We start from the raw sequence: 27,571 nt of genomic DNA, 5'->3' as shown, positions 1-27,571 counted from the left end.
GTATTTTAAAGAATGTAGGAGTGCAGAAAGAAAAATGTAGGGGTGCAGGAATAAACTCCCAAGGAAGGAAGAAAGTGTTCCTTCGCCAAACACAGATCGCTTAGTAAGCCCAAACAATTCAAATTTATTATTTCAGTATCACTGATTTTCATTTCAAAATAGAATTTGATGAAAAACTATTGAGAAATATATTGATAAAAAGAGAGCAAATTAGTTAATATAACTAATCATCTAGAAAATTAAGATTGGAAATTTAGTAACATAACTTGAAGGAAGCAAACAAAACTTCGAAGTCTAAAATGGAAAAAAGAAAATGACATCTATCCCATTCAACGTAATGCATCTAGGACATCAAGATACAAGCGTATCTTCTAGTCTGAATACATTCTGGTTAAATCTGGGTAGTTTTTGAAAGAAAAAAGTAGTTCATAGATAGATGCAAAACAATTACAAGTAAAACGTGGAAAGTGGCTGTGAAGGATGGTAAATTACTTAATGTTCAGGCTCAAACAATACTTAATGTTTCTTATCTAAAGTCTATTTAGCGGGGTTTTTAACAGCATTAACACCAGTTCAAGATAGTAAAAGAGCGTACATGGTACACACACATCTACACGACAAGTTTCGTGAGCTGCAGAATTAGAAATAAATAATATAGGTACACAGTTGAGGGGGATTAAGAAATGATATGCAAAAACCAAAGGTTGCCTTTATGTTATTGCATGCATGTATCAAACCTCAAGTCGAAGTATCCCCTTCCAAACGTATTCTCTTACAACCTTTCTCTTCACAGTTCGCTCCAACCCTATTTTCCCTGGCCTCCACGGAACATCTTTTGTAGGGTTTAAAGCCTGTTCGACGAGTCTTAAGCTTTCCTTGTCCAAGCCCAATGGTTAACAGTCCCACGTTATTTTCTACAAACGACGGAATTTTATGCAGTGCATTAGAACTGCATTTCTTGCTGTCAAGGTCTTCATTTCTGTCGGCTATGTTTTGCTTGTAATCATTGGTGATGTCCATTTGGTCCTTATTCTTTAGAGCATGAGGAGGTGAAAAGCTTTGAGGCAACACCTCTCTGGAGAATAGAGCCTGAAATGCTAGTCTCCCCTGAAAACAAGTAGCATGAGAAGAGAAACAACACATACAAATGTTGTATTAAGATTTCATTAAGGTAACTGGGATACCTCTGAAGAGACCTCTTTCCAAGAATCAGTAAGGTTGTAAATGCTTCTACGACGATTACTAAACTCAATGGCTAAATTGTTAGCGTCGGGTGTTTCAGGCTCTTCCTTCCCTTTCTCATCCTTCCCTAGTGCATCAGTTTCCACATCGCTGCTTGAGGCTGTGTTGGAACCACACGAGGAACGGTCAACCTGTTTTCTGCCCTTTGTTTTGTCGGAATCAAGGTGCTCAGAAATTGTTTCGTTCGTCACATGATCAGTAGCCTTTGGTGAAGTATTTAACTTGGCATTTCCAGTCTCAGAATCTGATGAAATGACAGCTAGTGACTTTGAATCTGAATGTTGAGCTTGCGGTGCTTCCGAGTATTCTGGATGCTTCTGATCTTGCACAGGAGGATTCATTGATGGGACTGCAGTCACTGATGCAGGAGGACAGGCAAAAGCAGCATGAAGAGGAAGACACAAAGGAAGCAATCCATGAGCTGCCCACCACGCAGTTGCAGCAGCTACAGTAGCTGCTGCAATAGCTGCAACGCTTGGAGGGGAACCGATTTGTCTAGATGTGAAACCTCCTTGGGAGCACCTAGGAGAATCTGCTGAAGTTTCTGGATTTGCATAAGGCCAAAATGTAGCTGCGAAACTTGCTGCAACATGGGCTGCTGGGTTTTGCAGCAAGGTAGAGACAACAAGATTAGAAAACGTGGAAGACATGTGAAGAAATGATTGGTAATCGTCCTGATTGTGCTGTGTGAAGGGAGGATACGGAAGAAATGATTGATGAACAGAAGATCGTGCTGTATTATTTTGACTTTCACTTGTGTTCGTTGGAGCTGAATTGGTGAAAAGATTTGGTTGCCCATTATCCCCTCCTATTGGCTGAAACATAGAGTCTCGAAACAGCATATCTTGTGATGGATTTTGAGTACTTGTTCCAAGTTTCCCGTCAACAACGTGCACAGTTACATGTCTAGGGTAATTCTGATTGCCTTGCATCCCATCTATTGTTAATGCACTATCGAGACCATCTGTTTTCTCATTTTGAACCAATTTCGTTTGTAAAGCATCAGAATTCTCCAACGTGGAGTTTTTACTAGTGCCATTAGCCTGTTTTCCATCATTGATCTCCAAATTCCTGTTTCCAAGTTCAACAGTCAGAAATGATTCAGTATTTTCATCTCGAGTTATTACCTCTTTCACTGAACTTGTAATCTCCTTTAATACGCATGAATTTCCCAGCGGCACTGACATAGATATTGAACTCCTGTTTGCTGAAGATATAGAGGAACAGGGTACCTCCTGGATAACTTTAAATACTTTTGAGCAGTTCTCATCCTTATTTTCCTTTACTGTTGTTAGCCCCTCGTCTAAATCATATTTCTAATAAAATAAGGAAAAGGCTGAATTATGTTACTGACAAAGGAAACTGAAAAAAAAACTGTGAAAGTGAAACACACACAAATATATATATATATATATATATATATATATATATACACACACACACACGTATATAATATTAACCTCCGGAAGTGGTTCTTTTTCCAAGTCCAGTGCTTGGTTGTTATGTGAAGATTCAACCAAATTTCCATCCTTTGCTCCACTATGTAATGTTGCGGTACCAATCGTGGTCTTCCGAGGATAAGGATTGCTTGGTTTTCTTTTGGGCCGTGGAGGGGGAATATCTATGTCAAGAGCTTGTCCAATTGGAACACCCTTTACAAGGGCCTCTTTCTCCAACTGGAAGTAAAAGTCCAAATGGTATTCTCAGCAAATAAAGTTTCATAAAAACCATTAAAAGCGCTAACTGGAGTATTATAGCGTTTTTTCTAAAGCATAATTTCCATAATACTTTTTGGATAATAGAAATAGCTGTAACGCATCAGTGCATTCAAGCACTAAAGCTTAGAAAAGAAAACATTCAGAAATATTGTTCAACGAAGTTGATGGAAAAAAATCAGCTGTGGATGTAATCAAGATGCATATGGATTTGATGGGCTGCAAACCGTAATAGTCTCGACATTTCCAAAACATAGCCCTATGAAACTACATGGTGGTAGCAGTTCCAAAAAATTTGCAGAAGCCAGCACTTTTAACTTGTGCGCGAACACAACTTGACAAGTTTAGCTTGAAGACTAGTTTAAGATCTTGGGAAGCTAAATCTTTCATTTTCAAAGAAATTAATTTCATATGTTCGAAAACAAAAGTTATTTTCTATTATGATGGTGGTTGGAACTCCAGAGGAATTAGAGCCTTGGTGATCCTTAAACCACTACAAAATATAAGCATAGGCAGTTGGAGATGTTTTCAAACTATCTATATATGAAATTTCTGTTTCAAATTCCATGATAAATAAATAGTTCTACCTCTGGTTACTTAACTACAGTGGCCAGGCTAATGACACCAAAACCCCGTCCCAAGGGATTGGTACAACCAATACTCTCCCTTCCTTTTTCATTCACTATTTGCTTTGCCTTCAAACTTAAATTTTCTTTTCATTTGATGTTTAAATTTTTTTCTCTTGGATATATAATCCTCTTTTCACTATTTTTTTGTTAACGACTGGTGTATAGGATGGTTAGCTGACACCAGATGTGAGTCCACTTCCCTCGAAAACCCTCTAACTCTTCTCATGCTAGCCTTGACAAACAAGAGAAATTGTTACAGATGCCTACCTTGAGGTTGGACTTCATAGATGCCTAATCCTGTAAAATTAACGTTACAGATGTCCTCTCCCGAAGATATTAAGGGTGCTTTAAGACTCAAGATCCACATCAGTTAGGTAATGGTCAAAGACAAGTATTTTTCATAAGTGAGTGGAGTAATCCGCACTTCTTCAGTTAGGCCTAGTTCATTATCTTTAAATCATAAAATGAAATCTAATGCACTTTATTTATTGTAAAGTAAAATTAGGCTTGAATTGGCTAATGAAAGAGGTGTGTGTTTCTCACAGAGCATATAAACATGCATATTAATGGCCTCACTTATCACACTTAATCTGATCACTCTTGTTTCTGTGATGATCCACTATACTACCAGAGGACAGCAATGTTATATGTGAAAGTAATATTCTATCAAATTATGTTTAAGCATTGGACTGGTTCTTTCGGCCATTCAAGTTAAGGGAAATATACAAAAGGCATTTCAAGAAGTTTCTCTGGTCAAATGAAATTTAGAGAGACAATTATCTTTACTTATAGACCTGTTATCGGGCCATTCAAATACACATTCTTCAGCTTCAATCTGCTCTTCCCTTTCTTTAAAAATGTGTGTGCGCATATTACATTAATCTTTAACATTTTTCAGGAGGTAAAATCCTCTTTTTCCATTTATCACTTCTGTATAAAAACATGTTTTATTGAGAAATGTTTCATATTAATCAGAGATCACTATCCACTAGACGATGACAGCCTTTCCTTTGAGCTGTATAACGGTCAAGTTAAATATGATGTCAAAGCTTGGTTTTGTTAATTCTTGACCCCGACAAATAAGCATTCTAATTAAGCATTTCTGGTTTTATTTCTCGGGATTCAGCTCATATGTAAGAATTTCTATTAAACTCTGTTTAAATCCATGTAAGTTCAGAGGTGAATAGTAGTACATTTTGAGTTGTAAGGGTGAAAACTTTTTTCTGCATCTAGTAGTCATAGCTTTGAGAAGTTCTATTCTTTGACACTAGCACAGTTAAATGTTCACAAAAAAGAAAACAGTTAAATGAATTACATAATCAAATTGATTACTTGGCCAAACCAGCCCCCATCATTGAAATGTGGAAATTCTTTCCCAATGGAGAGGGATATAGAGCATTTACACATTTATTGTCCATCTTTGAACTAATAATAAGCAATTGTATTTAGACATTAAGCTCTTGTACAAATTAGCATGAGCAATATTAATACTCCAATAAATCGATTTACTTACCTCTAAGATTGAAGATACTAATATAGAGGTCGTCTGGTCTTTCTGTGTGACAACGCACGCCAGCATCCTATAGCTGGAACTCCAGCCACCTCTTTTTTGAAGGATAAACTTTTCTAATTATATATAGATCAATATCATAACGTATAAGCTAACAACCCTAATGTCCTTAAAATCATCAAGACCTTGAAGAATCCTTATTAATTTGGAAGGCAACAATTGTTCTAGTGAATCTAATCTATGTGGCTGTTAATTCCATGATCCACCATTAAAAATTCTACTCCACTATCAACACATGATATGAGAATCATGTTCCAGTATCAAACAATTTACTGTGTCACGAAACTTCCCACCTCCCAAAATGAGTACTGCACTCTTTCCATGGTGAATCAATTAATCTGTGTAACTTCCTCTAAGAAAATCTAGCAAATATAAGACATTCACCCCTCGTTATTTTCTTATTCTCAGCAACGCATTGGTAAGCTCTAGCAGATATGGTTCATCACAATATTGAATTTGATTGTTCCACCACTGAAAATGCCAAATGAATAAAATCATTAAACTTTAAATCTTCAATGCACCTTCATACACTCTTCAACTCTTCAGATAGAAATTGATTGTTCTCTCACCACCAAACAATAGAAGTAGCCACTATCTGCACCTATAGAAAAAAAAATCTGAACTTCATATATAGAGACTTTAGTGACTCACTAAAACTTTACCAAACAGATATATACTCTCGTCATTCACCTCAAACTAAGAACAAAATTTTATCTGTTACACATTGCTTTCTAAAGAGCAACACTGATGTATTTGACAAACCATGGACGACCAATCACCATCTTCCCCCCACCCTCAAATTTGTGCACTCACAAACCGTGTCACTTTACAGTTCATCATACAACTAAGCCAGTTCCCTAAATATGACCTGTCTAAAACCTCTATACCATTTACCTCTGAAATCTTGTATCTACATTGTGAATTCTGTAAGCAAATCTGGTAATATTTTACTAAACTAACATACTCCATTGTTGGAGGCTCATCTCCTCGGGAAGGTAGAGGGGAGGGTAATTGTATGCCTTCCCCTTACATATAAGCAAGCAGAATGCTTCTGGATTCAAGCCCATGACTAACAAGTCACCAATACCGTAGTGCAAGGCTCACCCTCTCACAACATTTTACTAAATGGGATTCTTTTCAATAAAGACAAAGTTCCGATAATTACAAACAGTCTGATGAAATTTTCTAAAATGTTTCAGAACTGAATTTGATTAAGGGTAATATACATTTCAACAAAATAGGCAGAGCGGACAGAAATTTTGATCACGGTCTACTTCCTTCAGTTCTGCTTCAATTCCACAAATGACCAATATCTATTCAACCTCTAATTGATGGTATTGCAAGTTGCCACTAATTTTCAGGAAGCCCTAAAGATGCCAAGTGTGAGTAAATTGAAATATAGTTTACGTTCCAAATGAATGTTGGGTAAAACAAATCCATCCAAAGAAATAAAGTGAAAACCAAAAGGCCAGTCCAAAGAAACCAAAAATAACTCTGTCTTGCCTTATTACTGAATCAAACTCTGCAAGTATTGGCATAAGTGCTGGTAGGCTACGATGCTTCTACACCACATCACAAGCATATGTCAGTTTTTCATTTGCCATTTTTCACAACCAATTATCCCCAAAACTTAAACTGTTAGGTTAAGGAACATTAGTGACCTTTTGTATTACATTTCTAACATGATCCTCACAAAAGAACCTTTCAGGCATGAAGAACGGATAATAAACAAGTCCATATACCTTGTGCAGAACTTTAACTATTTCTAAAGAAGAATTGTGTCGACAAGGATCAAACTCCCAACCACAAGTTTATAGAACCTCTAATGCCATGTTATGAATTGTACTGGGACGACCGAATCAACCACAATGAGTCGGTCGGGAACTAGACTCTCAACCAATCAACCATAATGAGAAGGTCATGTGACGACACATGACCGACTGACCCATGACGACGAGCTATGGGTTGACCAAGTCAACGGGGTTAATCCACAATTAAGGGTTGTTTAACACAACCCTAAACATGAACCAACCCCCTAATCTGATCCACCAACAAAGACTCATTAAGGTAATATAAATAGCACAAATTTCAAGAACCAGGTACGTCATTATCTCCAGTACTCTGAATGTCGACACCCTAACTGACTTGAGCGTTGGAAGGTACCATCCCAGCCTGTGGGACCAGACGACTGAGAGGAGGAAGGCGAAACAGGAAGTTAGCAGTGACAGTGACCGATCGAAGGGAGTGGAAGAGCAATCGTTCTTTAGGTTCCAATACCCGTTCGAGAACAGTTTTCATCCATGGATGAGCAGGAACGAGAGCACCAAATGTAATGATGCTAGATCCTCAATTAGGGTAGCCAAAAAAACAAAAACTGTCGCAAGCACAAATGGAATAACCTCTGTATATTATCGTATGGATGGTAAAAGTAAGTCAGAAGAAGAATGCTATGCAGCGATAGCAAATACAAAGACAAGAAGGGAGAAAACAGAATATAATACCACACACCCCATCCTCCCTCCCTCATGTACTATATAACTACTTTGTCAGCTCACACATACTCTTTCATACGTGAATTTGCCATCCTCATCCTTCCACTTTTTCAGTTGCCCAAAATCATAGAATCGGATGCCACCTGTCCATTATTCCTAACAGAATTATTCCCTTCCATTTCCTGAATTGTCCTTGTGCTAATTCCACTTCTGACACTATACTAGATCATTTTGACAAATAAACCCCATTGTTGGTAGAATCCTGCGACAACCATACCAACTTTTGAATTCGCAATAAGCAACAGAGGGACAAAATGATCACCTTGCCAAAGTGCTATAGCTTTTCACTGATACAGATGAACCATTTGTTGATTTAGTATGAAAGTTTTCCTGAATGGCTCCTCAATATAAGGTGAAGGAAAAAGCTATTCCATACAATTAAGTTTATCCGTTTATAATCTGCATTATTAGTTTTCCTCTTTCGCTTTTATAGCTATGATTTCCTATTTTTTCCAAGTCCTTGAGATTTTATATCTTTTATCATTATTCATTGCCTATGAGATTATAATATTTAATGGTTAAATAAAATTGTTAAATAATTAAGTAACACGATCTTATATAATCATTGAAATATTGTTAACTCAAAAATAATGAATAATGATCAAATATCTGATAAGAGCTTAACAGGGAAAAGGATAAAAAATCATTACTATATAAGCAAAAGAGGAAAACCTGATACAGAGGAGGCCATTACGGAACAGAAATAATGTTATAGAACACTACTACTTTCTTGGTGCAAGCTAAAGTATGCATCTGCTTAGAGTCTATTTGGGATGGTTGCAAGATCAGGCAAAGCAGTTAATCATGACTATTGTAGATCTCTGTGTTCAAATCAATCCAAGCCCTAGAGGTGTTCTAGTTCAATTTAGTTATGAATGTGTTCATTTAGGAGTTCTATTCGATTGGAAAGTATGTAGCTGATAAACAAAAGTGAGAAGGTACCCATTGACCTTTGTAAAGAACTTCTGTGCGTGACTCCTGATTTGCACGGCAGTCTTTGTTCCTATATGCTCTGTATAGAAGAAAACACCAAGAGGGGGACAGGCCATGGAAGAAAGAAAAAGAAAGTTTCAGTCAAGATTAAATCAAATATGGAGATCGATTCAAGCCATTTTCCAACAGGACATTTCACTAATCTTTAGAAAGGAAGAAGGACAGAAGATCTTGAGGCAAACATGATAAACAGACAATCACCTTCTATGCGCTGCCATGCTCGCCCGTGCAGTTTCAAAGCTTCTAGAAACCTATTATGCTCCTCCTCTGTCCATCGTTCCCTTTGCTTTGTGATCGTATACGGTTTTCTCGTCTGCAAAAGCCAGTTAAGTACTCAGACTACAATACCAAAATTAACTCCCCTACACGAGAAACTTCCACATATATCAAAATAACTCTTACCTTTACAACGACTTCTTCTCCAGAGGAGTACGCGTCCATTACCGGACGTCAGCGGCCAGCTACCGCTGCTTCAGATCTTCCCTGACAAGGAGTGGATACAAGGAATACCGCCTTTCATTTTTTGTGACACGAAACACAGTAAAAAGTAAAGCCGTTGTGGTGAAAGTGAGCAGACTCTGAAGAAGGTATTGAGGTGATGCTACTGCAAAAGAAACAAAGCGAGAACAATAGGAAGAGATCCGTCTCTGTTTTGAATCAGCTGGAATAAGCATTCCAATTCACATGTCACACGTAAAACAGTACTGCATAGAAGATGAAGAAGAAGAAAAAATAAAGTTTCAACAAATTTCAAGACTCAACCGAGTGAGAGAGAGAGTTAGAGAGACGATTCTGCTCTGGATGAATAAAAGAAAATTTCCTTAATCAGAATCCTCACCAAAACGAACTCGACAGCGCCAAAACCTTTCAAACGCGGAAAAGAGAGGGAAACTACAATTAGTATAGAAACAAACCAAAAAATTCACAACGTCAACAATAACAACTATTTCTATCTTCACTTCCACAAATACTTTACTAATCAGTGCAAATTTCGATTCCTGCTGTTTGGTTGCCGAGAAAAAATAATCACAAAGCAACTCAAAACCATCGAAATTCAACTCAACAGCGTCAAGCTGCGAGTACTGACAGCACCTGTTACATCCAAATCCAGATGAGGTAAATCCGTTCTCAGCAGTTCGGTTCAATTTTCTCGGAAACCAAACAGAACAAATAAAATAAAGTAAAACAAAATAAAATAAAAAAAGGAAAACGAATACCTCGGAACGAAACCATGGCATCAAATAAGAAGAACCTCTCGCGTGAGCGATCATCACCGGACACTCGCCGGCGGACTCATTTTCCGGCAATGGCGAATCGAATAGAGTTCAAATCGCAAACCGAAAAAGAGAAAATCGAAAAATCGATGGAAGCAATCAGAAGAAGAAGAGAGGTTTTGCTGAAACGAAACCAAATACAGAACCCGAAATTGCTACAGCACACTCACCCCGAAAGTGTTTAAGCGCCAGGAGCAATCTCAGCCACTATAATTTCGTGTGGATTTATTATTTTCTTCCGAAAATTAACGACTCCTTATTTTATTTTTTTGAGACGGAGAAGACTCCGCTTATGGAAAAGCTACAAGTGGCGCCAAACTACTGGTTCTTCGTGCTGATGCTTACACCTTTGCACTTTTCCTAATTTTTTTTCACTTTCTTTCTCTACTTATTTTCTCGGTATGCAGTTTTTATTTTAGGAAAATATTTCTTGACACTGTACAGTATATACATATTTGACAATACATTATAATAATATTTTTTAATTAAATATTAATTTATTAGAGTGTGAAGTGTATATTTTTTTACTATTTTTAGTATTAAGATATATCAGCACTCTTTTAGGAAAAGATTTATTTTATCTCGCTGGAATCTCATCCACAAACTTCATGGCTGAGGTCTTAGCTCCGTAAAAGCTTCGCCAGCTTCTGACGTGGCGAGATTGACCGTTCGCTCCCGGTCACTCGGTTGCACGACGCATGGCCACTTGAATCTAGTGGTGGGGTATTCGGCCAGCGTGGCCACTCATTTTCCAGTGACCGGCACGTGGCGTTTTATTGGAGGAAGCTCCCTCCGTGCGTGTGACATACACTGTGATCAGGTGCGAACCTGAACTTGTACCGTTCTTTTGTTTCTTAATTTGGAAAAACCTCTTGTGCGGGGTTAATTATCCTTATCATCTCAAATCATGTTTTATATATTTTATATTACGGAATATATATTAAAATCTGCATCTCTATTTTGTTCCAAAAATGTTTAAGTAAATTCTAATAAAAATTTGTGTACATGTGTGAATACGAGACCTAGGTAATATTTGTTCACTGATACATAATTCATTGACGTGTCGTGTGCTTTATAGGTCGAATACCTATAATTGCATTCTGACGTTCAAGTCAGTGTGTCGACTATCAAATTCATTATAATAAGATATTACAACTAGTTTATTTTTCTTTTTGATAAATATTTTCTCAACTCTCATCACATTATTAAAATTGAACAACAACTTTCAATTAATAACCAGAACAAGTGTTAATGCAAATTCTTATTTATACAACATATCTACCATAACTAAATTAATTAATTTTGTAAAATACACTTAAACTAATCGAAAATATATGTCAAATTCTTGCTATTGAGTTAAAACCTCACTTAGACATTTCTGTATATAATATTAGTCTTACTAAAAATTAAGAAACTATAAGTTCTACTAAGATCATATATTATAAATCGCGTATCTTCTACTACTATAGATGCATTTAAATGATTTAGGCATCTCAACAAAATTTTATTGAATTAATGTTCATATTATTTATTCTGAATAAATAAAATAAAATAAAATATAAAGTAATATTTTTTGTTAATCTTAAAGTGAAGTTAGTAATTATAACTAGTTTATGTTAGAAGAGAAATATTGAAACTATTCATATATTAATATCGTTATATATAGTAATATGTTACTTTTAGTATATTTGTAATTTATCGTAATTTTATATAATCATAAGTTAATTATTTTATTAATATAATGGTGTTTCGTATTTAAACATGAAAATTGTTATGTATAATACGATCTAACTATTTCTAATAAAAATATCTATAACTTATATTTTCTTTTATTTTAACAATTTACTTTATAATTTTTTGTTAATTACAATATTATTTTTCTATTATTAAAATTTATATAATAAAAAATAAAATAAAAAGTGAAGTTTGGTAAAGTATACACAAGTTAAACAAATACGAAGAAAAAAAATTTCAATATATTAAATTTTATTATTTGACACTTATGTTTTGATAATAATGGACAACACAATTTTTAGGTGTAATTGGTTTTATATAGTGTACTACAATATTAGATTAAAAGTTCGTGATGGTACTTGTTCATGACCAAAAAGCAAGTAATTTTTTAAGATATAATACATGGTTAATGTACAAAAAGCAAAGGGATAAATACATTTATGGTAGATAACTTTCACAAAGAAAATGGACAAGTTCTACAATCTCAAATGGAACCTTAAAAGTGTTAGACACTACTACAAAATAAGTACAAAGAGTCTCTCATAAGCTATGAAAAAAAAGTAAGAAGAGACTAGATTATCAACCTTCCATCGATAAGCATCAAAAGATTGTAAGATAAAGAAACGAATAGAAGATCAAAAGAAGATGTTCATAATGTTATAAATTGATGTAGCATTAAATGATAGTTGTGAAGAACAAACGGTTTTATGAAGAAAACAAAGAAGTAAATGACTTTGTTATGAAACTTACCAACAAATGACTTCTACAAGTGGTGACCTACAAGCAACTCAAGTAAAGCACAATAAATGTAACTAAATAAGTGATTTTGCGGTAGACATGTCCTTTGAAATGTCATTGTAAGATTTTACGGGATCTCCGTTTCTCCACTAATACGACATTAATGTCCTTGATTTTCACATACGATATTAATGTCCTTAATTACATAGATTGGTACCCGATTTGTTCATGACAATATCAGGTTTGATTCATGATACTATAACCTCCAAATTTCCAAGTGACATGCTCATGTTCCAACAACTTCTCAAACCTAATAGATTCCTGTCACTAGAAACATAACATCCTAATTAAGAAAATTTAAATTAATTTAAATTATTTGGTTGGTTTTGACAATTTCCAGTTGTCAACCATCCTCAATTGGATAATACTTTAAAGCAAGAGGAAATGTTATTAAAAAGTAAAAACATATAATAAAATAGTAAAAAAAAAGTGAAACACAACAAAAGAAAAGAGTGATGATAAACTAAAATTGAAAAGAAGATTAGCCAATTTGTTTGTTCTAGGTATTCGACCGCCACTAATAATTCTAAACGATATGTTTCCCTTCCTACTACTCCACAAATGCAATATTGTTTCACTGAAAATATCAACAACACATATGATAAACAAATGATAATTATTTTCATTATGCCACATTAAAAACCTTATAAAAACAAGATGTAAAAAATCTATAATAAAAAGAGTACATAACTTAAACATGAAGGTTTGCGACATTTCACATCCAAGATTTCATGTATTGTCTCCCCTTTCTTTTGTGCCATTACCCTTCCTATCACTTGCATTTCTAAAAATGGCGCAAGATAGATTTACCTACCCCATGGTAGGTGCCAAAATGTTCTAGCCAAGAGGGATGTCTCTCAACTAAAGCATTTGGTTGAGATCGGTTAAACTTCGAGTTGGTCACCGGATCGTATCCTTGCAAGCTTCATAAATTGGCTCCAAGGAAATGAGGAGGCTCAGTCTGTAGAAGATACTTTGACGCTTAAGTTAGTAAGAGTATAAAATTTAGTGTATAAAGTGAGTGTAAAATACGATTTAAAATTACTCCCTGTGAGTTGTTGTTCTTGTTCCACGCCGTCCTTTATCAAGTCATCTTCTTTCCCTTATACAGGGTAGTATTCCCCCCTTCTCCTTATATTTGGTCTTGTTTTGAGCTATATTCTCAAATTATTTACAATTCTGCATATACAGTCAATCTTCATAATTAACGCCCTCTCCTCTTTATGAGAAATAAATAGGATCTTTTTCATTAACTCTAGAGATCGGCATTAAGATCGTTTCACCACATGATTGGGCTCGGCCATGACCTCACAAGTATAAATCTATTTATATCTCATGATAATTGTTTAATGTATTCTTGATGGTCTAAACACAAGAAGACCTATAAATAGGTGATAACTCTTAGGAAGTACTCACTCAACTCTTCATACTCTTCATCTGACTTGAGTGTCGGAGAGTCTTTTGCAAATGGATATCTCTTCTCTTCTTGTGATCAATCAACATTACAAAAGCTTGATCCACTAAAATTTCTTCTCTTTTCCACCTCAAAATTTTCCTAATTCATTATTGGTAAGAAGAGTTAGTATAATCTTTCACAGTCAATTAATCAACAAAATTTTAAAATTGATTAAATAATTATCATGAAAATCAACCAAGTGTAACTTCCTAAAGCAATAACCTTGTGAAAAACTTTTACCATTACATATATATATATTGTTTGTTTGTTTTTAATCAGAAAAATAAATTGTAATTTTTTTATTTGAATAAAATCCATGTCATTTTCTTTAAAAATGAAGTAAAAAGATTAAAAAACATGTAAAGAAGGAAAAGAGTTTTAAGGGAAAAAAAATGAGAAACTAATACTTTGGAGTATGGGTGGATTTGAGGAAGTAGAAAATGATTGGTTTGAGAGAAAAAAAGAAAAATGAGATTGTTTAAGGAAATGAGAATAAGAAGTGAGAAAAATTTGTGAAAGTCTGTGAGTGATCTCATAAGTGTAATTGAAATGTAAATTAAGGTTAATAAATTTTAAATTAAAATAAATTATTATAAAACTTTAATAAATAAAAAATAACATTCAAAATAAAAGTATATTAAAATAAGCCATCAAAATTTAATTTAATTTCTTTTTATTTTAATATTTTACATTTTATTTATTTATTTAACATTAAACATGTATTAATAAAATATTAAATTTATTTTATTTTATTAATTTATTTTTATTTTATTATATTTTTAATTATTTATTATTTTAAAATAAAAGAATAAATATTTTGTTCTATTTTATTGAATGTAAAATTGATTACTTTTTTATGTTCAATCGATAATAAGTCAGGAAATTAAACTTTATTTACATTTTTGTCATACTTGAGAGTCGAAAGATTGATAATAATAATTTTTTTTTTTGTTTTTCATAATTTCACTTTTTGTTTTTCGAAATTTCCTCACCTTTTTTTACATTGGGTAACTTTTTTTGTTTAGAATCAAACAGAGTGTAAAACCATAAAAGAGTTATAGAGGCAAAATATCATGGACATATATCTATCATTCTGTTAATTTCATTCAAAAGTTTGATTGTTTTGAATAAATATTTATTTTGATTCTTAAAAGATTAAGATTGAGTGGTTGATAAATATTTGAGTAATTTTGTCATGCATGTAAATAGGTTTATAAATAATTGATTGTGTTGTATTTTTTATTATCTTTAAATTTTTTTAGATATCACTTATGAAAATTCAAAACTCTTATTATTCTAGTTTATTTCTCTTTTTAATTTTCAATGTTACGATATATTTTAGATTTTTAAATCAGGTAATCCAGAAATATATTTTGAATTTCACAATTAAAAAATGCATAATCCAAAAATATATTGTAAAATATATAATTAAAATGTATTTCTAAGTTACGTTATTTCTAAAAATATATTTTGAATTGTATAATTTTTAAAAAATTATAAAATGTATAATTTGAAATATTTTTATAAATATATATTACAAAGTGGACCTTAAGCCTGATACCATATTACGAAAGTGGACTTTAAACTTAACTCAACCCCATAAAATCAGCTCATAGGGTTGAGGTTTACACTCACTTATATACAATGAAAGGCTCTAATCTCTAGTCGATGTGGGATCTCCAACAACTATTGAGAAAACTTCAGACGCATTAGTTACGCCCCTTTTAAAGATGACATTGTTCTTGTGTTTTCAGATTTCACTCATTACTCTAACCCAAATTTCACCCCAAACATCATTAACCGCTATCGGACCACCCATAATATATAGTCCCACACACGAGTTGGCAGTCTCAGCGTGACGGGGTGTGTTGGAGATCCCACATCGACTAGAGATTAGAGTCTTTCATTGTATATAAGTGGGTGTAAACCTCAACCCTATGAGTTGGTTTTATGGGATTGAGTTAGGCTTAAAGTCCACTCTTTCGTAACAATATTTTTAAATTATGTAATTTGAAATGTATTTTTAATTTTAGAGTATACAATTCCAACTAGATTTTCAAATTATATAATCTAAAAATTAAAATATTTTTAATTTATAAATAATTTGGATTTTTCCTAACACTATCTATGTCAATGAAAATGCTAAAAGAAATAGTCAAGAAAACATTGTTGTCGATCCAAGAGATATCATGGGCCTTCCTCAACATGGCTTTCGCACTTTATTGTGTGGCCCAATGGGCCTCATTAATTTGGTGTAATTTTAAGGCCACGAATCTCTTACGTTGATATAAAAGTTATTCAATTTATGAAAAAAAAAAGACATTATATGATAGGTTTTTGTTTTCTCTATTATAACATGAAATAACAAAAATATTTTTTTAATTTTTAAATAAGAGTAGATTTGATATTTCAAGATATAATTTTAGATTTGGATTTATGAAACATTTTTCTAGATTAGGTTTTTCATAAGAACTTTCTAGAATATCTTAGATTTAAATTTTTTTTTGGAATTTTATTTTTAAAATAAGATATTGTTTTTTCAATTCTATTCCAAAATTTTATTTCAATAACCCAAAAAACTTATTCCGGATTTTTTGCAGTATATTTTTCAATTCCACTATAAAAACAATTATAAAATTTCAGAAATGAATTGGCACAGAAGGAAAAACCACCTGATAGGCTTAATTTATTGGTTCCCTGCTTAAAAAACATTAAAATGACCTATGATTTTCTAAAACCTTCTTTAAGGTTGGTTCAGTTTAACCACATCTCAAAATCACTTATTGAGTATACATTGTCATAATAATCTCTCACAAGTAGGATTTTCAAGTATATTAAAGATTCGAAAGAGAGATTACCTATATATAAAAGGAAATTATTTTATCTATTTTCAATTCTCACAGTTTTGAATTGAGAGAAATGTGGAGGGTTTTTTTTTTAATATTTCAATAATTTCTTATTTTATATATATTTAATAAACAACTAATTATTCTTATAATTAATTAAAAAACTAATATATTATTATTTCGTAAAAAGAAGTTATTAATTTTAAATTTTAAATTTGGAGTTGTTTGTCAAACGTGAAACAAAACCATTTATTAAATGTAGAAAATTTATTAAATATGAAAATGTTTATTAGAGTTCTCAGTATGTGAGTAACTTTTATATTTTTTTTATATATTTATCTCTCTTAAAAATTATAATTTTTATCTTTTTTTATTATTTAATTTAGTTTACATCTTTTATTTAATTTTTAATATTTAACATAATTATATATATGATAAAAATATAAAATACAAATACGCTATTTTGATTTAATTGACATCTTTCATTTAATTTTTAATATTAAACATAACTATATATAAATAATAAAAATAAAATAAAAAGATGTTGATGCAGCGTCCGAGTTTAGGACAACCTTCACTTTAAATATTTTTAGATAAGATAATATGATAAAAAATAGTTATATATTTTCTAAACTAAAACTAATATATACTCAAATTAATTTAAGTAGGATTTTGAAGTATATTAAATATTGGAAAGAGAGATTTATAATTTATAATAGGAATTATTTGATTAAATCTAATGTCCGTATTCAATCAAATAAATACATTCTATCAGAATTTAAAAATTCTATGTTTCAAATCTTTGTTGTTTTTTTAATATATACTCAAATTAATTTATATAATTTTTTTATTTTAGATTTTTTATTTACATGTAAATAAATTTTAATTTATGAAAAGACTTTTTATTATTTTATTTTTCCCTTTTTGTCCTCTTAAAAGTCTTTACAGATAAACTCTTTAATGATGAAAAGACAAAAAATTACAACACGTTAGTTCAATCATAGCAAATATTTATATTATATGTGAAAGGCAGTTGCTAAAGAATGTTGAAGTTATATACTCATCATAAAATATTTATGTTAAAATTATACCATGCTATTTTATTTTAAACAAAAAATATTTATTCAAGCATATATCCTGTTTTAATAGAATTTAGTATCAGGCAGCTATCCTGGTATTTTTTAAAAATTTATTTTTAATCGATAATTGAATACATAATACCGGTTTTGTTAATGATTAATCTAGGTTGAAAATTTTAATTGATTATATTTAATGAAGTTATTTTAATCTCTTTTTTTATTCATACTAAAACACGAAGTGCATGCTACTTTAGTTCTATTAATCATGTTCAACTTATTATATTATTTAAAAATCTTACATTGATTAAAAATAAAAACAAATTAATAAATAAGTCAATATATTACAAGAAAATCATCAAATAGAAACAATTTTTAGAAACTAAAATAATTAGTTACAATAATAACTAAATTAGATAATATTTTATAAATTAAAAAAAAATAGTTTTTAAATTAATTTTTATTATTGTTAAATAGTTTCTAAATTGGTATCTAATTAGCTACCAAAGTTTTAACTACTAATTATTTAGATTTTAAATTTGGAAGAAAAACCTTAATTGTTAATTAGATATCAATTTAGAAATCATTTAATAATAATATAAACTAATTTAAAAACTAAAAATTTATTTAGTCTCTAAAATAGTCTCTAATTTAGTCACTATAACAACTAATTATTATTTTTTATCTTTAAAATTAGTTTGTGATAAGTTAATTTTATAAAATTAGACTTAAAGTTTTCAAATGAGCTATGAGTGGAAACACATTATCCCTGTTTTGCTTTTCTTATTTCTTGCATGGGATTGGAATCATTTTAATTCAACTGCTGTCACCTTTTACTGAATTATAAAACACATTTTTTTTTATATAGTAACATTTTTTTTATTTAGTAACATTTTTTTCATGTTACTAATTATTATATATCTAGTTGTGATTAGGGCGTTGTTTTGAAATTTATATTGTAAATATTTGTATTTTTATAAGTTTTAATAATGTATTAGGAACGTTTTGAAAAACTTGAAGTTTATATAGAAATATGTAGAACTTGTATTGTAATAGTTAGATGTATTTTTAGGGTGTTACAATTTGTATCCGTATTAGACCACCAAAAGTGGTTAACATTTATTTATTTTTTCTTACTAATAAAAAAAATATTATAAATCTTATTATTTAATAAAGTTTTAAAAGTTGCTAGATTAGAAAAGTGATTGATTGAATTATAAAAAAGAAAAGGTTTGAATCATGTTCTATGATGGGACCTATTCAATTGCTAGACGATAAGTTTTTTTTTTATTATTATTTTTACTCTGTTGGAGGATAATTCAGTATTCTTAGTTATATATCCTTTTGTCCTTTTTCTTTTTCACTATTGGATATTCGGATTGTATTAATGGAATAAAACTCTTAACACTTTCTTTTCCTCTTCCCTTGTTTTCTACAATTTGTATTGTTACCCATTATGAATCGAAAAGTGAAAAAAAATATGACCATTTTAGTAAATATTAAATTAAAAAAAACAAAGGTTTAGAAAAAAATATTAAGAAGTCAAACTTAATTCAACTTTATTATAAAATTAGTTTATTATGTGAGTTTTATATCTATTTGTATATTATAAATGTTTTTACTTGTATATTATAAATGTTTTTACTTTTAGTCGATGTGTAGGATTTTCAATACACCCCTGTCACGTTAAGATCCTCCAACTCATACAAGATAACATATAATTTGATAAGTCCAATAAATTTGTATTAAGATACACTTTAAATGACTCTGATATCATTAAAAATTAGAATTTTAACTTAACTCAACCATAAAAAATACATTTACCTATATAATATGAAATATTTTTATTTATAATTGATTTAATATCTCTATCATATGAAAATGATTGATAGACTGATATTCAGATTTCGTCAAAATAAATTTGATATTATTTTATTGTTCAATAACTATAACACTTGAATGACCAAATTAATCTTGATAATAATAATATTTTATATTGGTATGTGTTTTCTTTAAAAAGAAGCACAAGCCATGCTTGATTTTTTTAACTTTAGCCAAAGTGTAGCTAGATTCTCATGTGGCAGTCAGATATAAAAAAGTGATGGGGACCAGAATGAAATTAAGAAGCCAAACAACCATCGTGCAATGACTCAATAATAACGATTGAATCCGAAAAATATTAATTGATATCATCTTTGTAATGTACATATATACCTGTTAATAAAGAAGCGAGAGGTGGAGAAGAAATCAGAAAAAAGAGATTTTATAAGATATGATATAAATCAAAATGAACGAATGGTATGTTAACCATATTGTTTTAAATCAGATTTATGTCTAATTCACTTGAATCACCATGTACCAAACAATCTAAATTATTAGGATATTTTTTCTTGCAAAAAGCATATTATATAAGATATTACAACACTTATTCTAATCTAAAATTTTAAAACAATAAATTTATGAATATATTATTTAATTTTAGTTTTTTAATATAAAATTTATATTATATTTTTTTTAAATAAATTTTAAATCTAACTAAAGGATATAAACTTTAGTCATAAAAGAAAATTTATAACCATTTATATATTATTATCTAATTTATCAAAATTTCAATAAAAATTTATACTCATTTATATATTATAAAATATTTTAGTTTATGTAAGATTTTCAACACGTAAGATTTTCTATCGTGTTTTTTGGTAAAAGTGATCCAGTAATAATTAAAATAAAGACGAAGGTGAGTGAGGTCATGAATATGCAGTGAATTTGACGCCAGCATCTGCGTAAGCTGCAATGTTTCCTTGTTTGCGAAAAATGTTTAAACAGTGATGAAAAGGAAATGATGAAGCCATGCAAAACTGGAAAATATTAGTGATATTTAATGTGTGGTCCAGTCTCCATCAAGTAGTTGTTGGATCTGCAGATTTTAAGTCTCCACTGTGTCATATTTATTGTTGGTATCATGTTTAATTGTATTGTGAAGATAGCATCTTCTAAAACTTTTCTAACCATTGATTCACATTAAACAAATAATTATATTAAAAGGGCATTTTTATTGTCATGATGTATTTATGAATATGAAGTAAGTATTTTCTCTTAATTTAATAGTTTAAGATAATAAGGATTAGAATTTTAACCAGGATGACTATATATAACTTTTTGTCATAAATGAATAAATATTGAAAAAAATTGATGTAAGGCGAAATGAAACATTGAAATTCATTGTTTTTATAAGTATTGATAAAATGTTTGTTTGACTTATTGCTTTTTTTTTTTTCTTTTATTTATTCTGTGAAATTGTAGTTTTGCTCTCAGGTTTCTTTTATCTATAGCAACTATCTTAGCGAATTAGCTCGTTTGATTCATGCAACTTTTATTTAATTTAGTTTCACCTATTAAAGTATCAAGATTGAATCAACTACATTTCTACATCATATTTGTTTTAATTACAAAGTTTAAATAGAGGGATTATTTATTCACCCATATGTTTAAATTGAGGGATAATGTTGGATTTAGATTTCATCACCCATACTAGTTGTTCCTTAAATTTATTAAAAAAGTATTTATTTTTATTACTATTAATTTTTATCATCTCTTAAAACAAATTTTTGTTATATCCTAATAAATTTGCATTAATTTCTATAACAATCTTTATTATTTTTTTATCAATAAAAAATAATTAAATTAAAAGGTGACACTTCAATAGTGTTTCAATCCTTATATACATACCACCTTTAAAATAGTCTATATATTTGTAACAAAATTGTTTAAAATCAGATAAATTTGCATTAATTTCTGTACATAATCAATAAGCTATTAATTTTCCTTTTAAATAAATAATAATTTACGTTAACTGTTAATTGTATAAATAACTTATAAGATTGCACAATCTCTTTCAATTTTAACTAATCAGTCACAATAATCAATAAAGATAAAATATTAATAAATAAAATTATAAATAAATATATGAAAATTTTGATTATTAATCTAGTATTAACAAATGAAGATTTAACCATCACAAGAAATATTAAATTAGATAAATTAAAATGTATTTACTGCAATGAATATATATATAGGCTGGTGCGTGAGACTATATATATTAAACACTCGTCAAAATAGACGCGAAATGAATACCATATTACAAAGTTAACTTAAGTCTAAGTTAACTCCATAAAACCGGTCAACGAGATAAGATTTGCACCCACTTATATACTAAGAAAAAACTTTAATCTCTAACCGGGATCTCCAAAAATAACTCTCCTTCTTGAGTTATGTCATGATATGTTTGGATAAAAAAACAAATGAAGAATAATATATTTTTCACTGAATCATGATATGTTTGGATAAAAAAACAAATGAAGAATAATATATTTTTCACTGAATCAGTAAAAGTATAAAATATTTTCAAAAATAAATTCATTTTTAATTTTGCGTTGAATTTTTTATTAGTTGCAGTTGCAGTCTGAGTGAGCATCAACGTAACCTAACACGTGTACATGGTCGTCTCTTTTCACAGTTGTGTGTCGTCCAACAAGATTTTCCACACTAATCACTGTTCACCTCTCCACCATCTTCATCCACTATATTAAATAAAAAAAGATGATGTATAAAATTTAACTTTTTAAAAAGTTATAAAACACAATATTATAATTGATAATCTGGGTATAATCTTTTCTATTTAAAAATTACTAATTCAAGTATCATAATTTAACTTTACTTAACATATAGAGAATAATTGATACTTATGATAAAATAACTGTACACTTTATTTTGGGCCTTTTATTTGGTCTTCTGTTTTTCTATTTGTAATCTGTGTTTTTGTTGTTTGCACGGTACATATATATACTCTTTTGAATTCAATAAGATTATTTTTGTTGTACCATTCAGTTTTACAATTCAGATTCCCTTAGTTTCTCTCTGTTCTCTCTCCCTTTCCCTGTTTAGGGTTTCATCCCCTATTGGTTGGTTGGTGCTTTGGGTGATTGTTACCTCTTCACCATGCCGGTTAATCGTATTATCGTATCAGAGCTCTTCGATGAAGAACTCTGTTGCGCGCTCTGGAATTTTCCCTAATTTCTTTCTTCTTCTTGATTTTCATTTTCTTGCTTTTCTGTTGCAGCAATGGCGGAAGAACGCATCGATGCATCGTCTCAAGCCGATCCTGCGAACAACTACCTCTACCTTCATCCTAGCGAGAACCCCGCAGCGCCGCTCGTCTCGCCGGTGTTGGACGCTTCCAATTACCATTCCTGGAGCCGCTTGATCTTGACGACACTAAACGCGAAAAACAAAGTGGAGTTCGTTCTTGGAACGCATCCCTACCCAGTGAAAGATCATCAAAATTTCCCAATTTGGAACAAATGCAATAATATGGTAGTCTCATGGTTAGTACACTCCGTCTCTTTACCTATTCGACAAAGCATTATTTGGATGGATAGTGCCCTGGACATCTGGAATGATTTGAAAACCAGATACTCTCAGGGTGACCTATCTAGAATTTCTGATCTTCAACTAGAAGTAGCTTCTTTAAATCAGGGGAATTTATCTGTGACTGAGTATTTTACAAAATTAAGGATCATTTGGGACGAGCTAAACAATTTTAGGCCTATCCCCGTATGCACATGTTATGTCAAATGTTCTTGTTTAGTTAATTCTATCATAAGTCAAAGAAAATGCGAAAACTATGCTATGCAATTTTTGAGAGGGTTAAATGACCAGTATAGTAATATTAGATCACACGTTCTACTCATGGAACCCATCCCACCTATATCAAAGATTTTTTTTCTCTCGTTGCCCAGCAAGAAAGACAATTAGCAAATCACATTTCTGTTAGCATCTCTAGTATTAACAATGCTGATTCCACTAGGACATCCTCATCTATTATTGCACTTTTTGTGGTAAGCATGGGCATACTGAAAATGTTTATTTTAGAAAGGTTGGGTTCCCTAATCAAGACAATAGGAACTCAAAATACAACACTAGAAAAGTTTGTACGTACTGTAACAGAAATGGTCATACTGTGGATACCTGTTACAAGAAACATGGCTACCCATCTGGGTACAAATCCTATAATAGCAATAGGACTAATCAGATTAACAGTCTTATTACCACTGATGGTGTTTTCTCTGAGCCTTGTCCAAAAGAACAGGAAAAACGTGATTACCAACTCACTGCTCATCAAATACAAATTATCAATGATGTTTTGAGGCAGAACAACAATGACACTCCACCTAATCCTATTCAAGTGAATCAAGTGGGCTCCTTTTCTACAGACCCCAACGCACATGAGTTGTCTTCAACGGGTAAGCACTCATTTTCCTCTTTAAATCATAGTCATAATTCCTGGATTGTTGACTCTGGCGCCACTGATCACGTTTGTACTGTATTGTCTGCTTTCACCTCTTATAAAACCATCAAACCTGTCCTAATAAATTTACCAAATGGCCAACATGTTTTTGCAAACTATTCTGGGACAGTTGTTTTTACAAATAAACTTTATCTTTTTGATGTGTTGTACATCCCTCAATTTACATGCAACCTTATATCTGCTTCTAAATTGTCTCTACAATTAAAATGTAACTTAATTTTCTCCCCCACACACTGTCTTATACAGGACAACCTCTCCAAAGAGAAGATTGGTTTAGCTAATGCCAAGGCTTGTACATCTTTAATTCTTCTATTTTTCACACTGCCACACACCACCTTATTCCTTCTGTCTCATGCACTGTTAAGAAAAATAATTTGTGGCATTATAGAATGGGGCATCCCTCTGATGAAAGGTTGCATGTCTTGAAAAGTAAATACCCTTTTGTTTTTGCTGATAAAACACATATGTGTGATGTTTGTAATCGTGCAAAACAAAGAAAACTTCCCTTTACTCTAAGCACTTCTCACACTACTGCTATCTTTGATATCATTCATGTAGATATTTGGGGACTCTGTTCTACTACATCTATGCAAGGTTTTCGTTATTTTTTGACCATTGTGGATGATTTTTCTCGTTATACATAGACTATATTGCTGCATGCTAAATCTGAAGTTCGCACCTATCTCATAAATTTTTTTGCTTATGCTGAAAATCAATTTAAAACCACTATCAAATGCATTCGTTCTGATAATGGCGTTGAATTTGCAATGAAAACATTTTTTGCTTCCAAAGGCACAATTCATCAAACTACTTGCATCAAAACCCCTCAACAAAACGGTTTAGCTAAACGTAAACACCAACCCATTTTAAACATCACTCGCGCTTTACTGTTTCAAGCTAATTTACCTCATATTTTTTGGGACTTCGCTGTCCAACATGTTGTTTTCCTCATAAATTGCACACCCACTCCCCTTTTACAAGACATTACTCCATATGAAAAACTTTTTGGAAAACCTTGTGATATCTCTTCCTTGCGTGTTTTTGGCTGCTCTTGTTATTCTACTACCATTCATGCTAATAGAAAGAAACTAGATACTAGATCTGTTCATGGCATCTTTCTCGGTTTTCCACACAATACCAAAGGTTACATCATCTTAAATTTAAAGTTTCATCGCATTGAAGTTTCAAGACATGTGATCTTTCATGAACATCATTTTCCATACATATTGAATCATGATGACATACGGAGCCCCGACACTTTATCTTTACCCATTCCTGCTAACTATAATACATTCTGTGATGATATATTGTTGGGTTATAACGGTCATAACCATGAGCACGAGAGTCCTATCACTCACACTGAAGACAACATCATTCCACCAAGACGCTCCAGTAGACAAAGACGACTCCCTACCTACTTAGAGGACTTCCAGACTTGTTTACCTGCTACCAACATTGTAAGCAATCGGTATCCCATTCATAATTTTCTTTCCTACACTGCTCTCTCACCATCTTCAAAAAATACTATACTTTCTATATCTTCTAACACTGAACCCAGCTCCTACACCGAGACTTCTAAGCATTCTTGCTAGAAACAAGCAATGTTAGAAGAGCTTAATGCTCTTAATGCTAACAACACATGGCAGATAACTACTCTTCCTCCAGGAAAGCAAACCATTGGCTGCAAATGGGTTTTTAAGGTAAAATACAAATCTGATGGCACCATGGATCGCCACAAAGCACGGTTGGTAGCAAAAGACTACACACAATTAGAAGGTCTCGATTTTTTAGATACTTTTGCTCCTGTTGCAAAACTAACCACTTTAGGACTTTTACTTGCTGTTGCCACTTCTCAAAACTGGATTCTTAAACAACTTGATGTGAACAACGCTTTCCTCCATGGGGACCTCCTTGAGGAAGTCTACATGCAACCACCGCCAGGCCTCAAACTTCCATCTCCTCAACATGTTTGCAAATTACAAAGATCACTCTATGGACTTCGCCAGGCCAGCCGCCAATGGTATGCAAAACTGTCTCAATTTTTAATTTCACATAAATACACTTCATCCTCCGTTGATCACTCTCTATTTTTACACCGTAACGGTCCTAACATCACCATTATTCTTGTGTATGTTGATGATCTGGTGCTTACTGGAAACAATCATGAAGAAATTGCCCATATCACTTTTCTGTTGGACACTCAATTCAAGATCAAGAATCTAGGAGACCTCACATAATTTTTTGGGCCTGGAGGTGGCCAGAAACAGCCAAGGGCTCCACATCTGTCAATGAAAATACGTGCTAGACCTTCTTCATGACACTGGTATGATCAACTCTGCTCCTATGCCTACACCCATGGTTCACTCATCTCGGCTTTCCTCCTCCACAGGCACACAACTCACTGACATTGAAACTTCTGCATATAGAAGACTAATTGGCAAGCTCATATACCTTACAAACACACGACCTGACATTTCATTTGCTGTCAACAACCTCAGCCAATTTATTTCATCTCCCACCAACCTTCATCAGCAAGCTGCTTTTCGTCTTATTCGGTACTTGAAAGGCAATCTTGGCAACGAAATCTTCTTTCCCAGCAATAGCACTCTCCAACTTCGCGGTTTCAGTGATTCAGATTGGGCTACATGTTCTGAAACCCGAAAATCTGTAACCGGTTACTGCATTTTCTTGGGTGATTCTCTTGTTTCATGGAAATCTAAGAAACAACAAACCCTTTCCAAAAGCTCTCCTGAAGCCAAATATAGAGCATTAGCCACAACCACCTGCGAGATTCAATGGCTAACCTATATCCTGCAAGACCTTGGACTTCCCTATATTCAACCAGCAACTATCTTCTGTGATAACCAATCTGCAATACACATTGCCTCAAATCAAGTGTTTCATGAGCGTACCAAGCACATCGAAATTGATTGTCACATCGTCCGAAATAAGATCACCACTGGGCTTCTCAAGTTGCTTCCTATTTCTTCTTCTATGCAGATTGCGGATATCCTTACTAAACCCCTTGCTCCAACAGTATACAAAGAGCTTCAGTCCAAGCTGGGAATGAGAAACATATATTCCCAGCTTGAGGGGGGCTGATAAAATAACTGTACTCTTTATTTTAGACCTTTTATTTGGGCTTCTGTTTTTCTATCTGTAATTTGTGTTTTTGCTGTTTGCACTGTACATATATATACTCTTTTGAATTCAATAAGATTATTTTTGTTGTGTCATTCAGTTTTACAATTCAGACTCCCTTAGTTTCTCTCTGTTCTCTCTCCCTTTCCCTGTTTAGGGTTTCATCCCCTGTTAATTG

At 31.9% G+C, this 27,571-nt stretch overlaps 1 protein-coding gene and 1 pseudogene across 10 annotated transcripts; one reads left to right on the top strand and one right to left on the bottom strand.

The window, feature by feature from the left end:
• Window positions 1-468: 468 nt before the first annotated feature.
• On the bottom strand, window positions 469-10,361 carry LOC137818420 (protein LATE ELONGATED HYPOCOTYL). Of its 10 annotated transcripts, none has more exons than XM_068621843.2 (9): window positions 9,919-10,294; window positions 9,673-9,793; window positions 9,540-9,565; window positions 9,104-9,405; window positions 8,903-9,014; window positions 8,659-8,720; window positions 2,703-2,918; window positions 1,185-2,558; window positions 469-1,107 (listed from the first exon to the last, which is right to left on the bottom strand). In XM_068621843.2, exons 4-9 carry the CDS (start codon window positions 9,140-9,142, stop codon window positions 739-741), a joined length of 2,172 nt encoding a protein of 723 aa, XP_068477944.1. In that variant the 5' UTR covers window positions 9,143-9,405; window positions 9,540-9,565; window positions 9,673-9,793; window positions 9,919-10,294; the 3' UTR covers window positions 469-738. The 10 variants fall into 10 exon arrangements, with proteins under 10 accessions (XP_068477944.1, XP_068477945.1, XP_068477949.1 ...); XM_068621844.2 differs by having other exon boundaries at window positions 9,678-9,793; window positions 9,919-10,202; XM_068621848.2 differs by having other exon boundaries at window positions 9,104-9,305; window positions 9,464-9,565; window positions 9,678-9,793; window positions 9,919-10,185.
• A 12,424-nt stretch (window positions 10,362-22,785) lies between these two features.
• Window positions 22,786-27,388, top strand: LOC150024813 (uncharacterized; annotated as a pseudogene).
• The last annotated feature ends 183 nt before the right edge of the window (window positions 27,389-27,571 follow it).

This window comes from Phaseolus vulgaris, chromosome 10, assembly GCF_051622355.1.
Source record: "Phaseolus vulgaris cultivar YP4 chromosome 10, ASM5162235v1, whole genome shotgun sequence".
In the NCBI taxonomy this organism is placed as follows: Eukaryota; Viridiplantae; Streptophyta; class Magnoliopsida; order Fabales; family Fabaceae; genus Phaseolus; species Phaseolus vulgaris.
The sequence above is the reverse complement of the archived record's forward strand: the minus strand, read 5'-3'. Positions and strand labels throughout refer to the sequence as shown.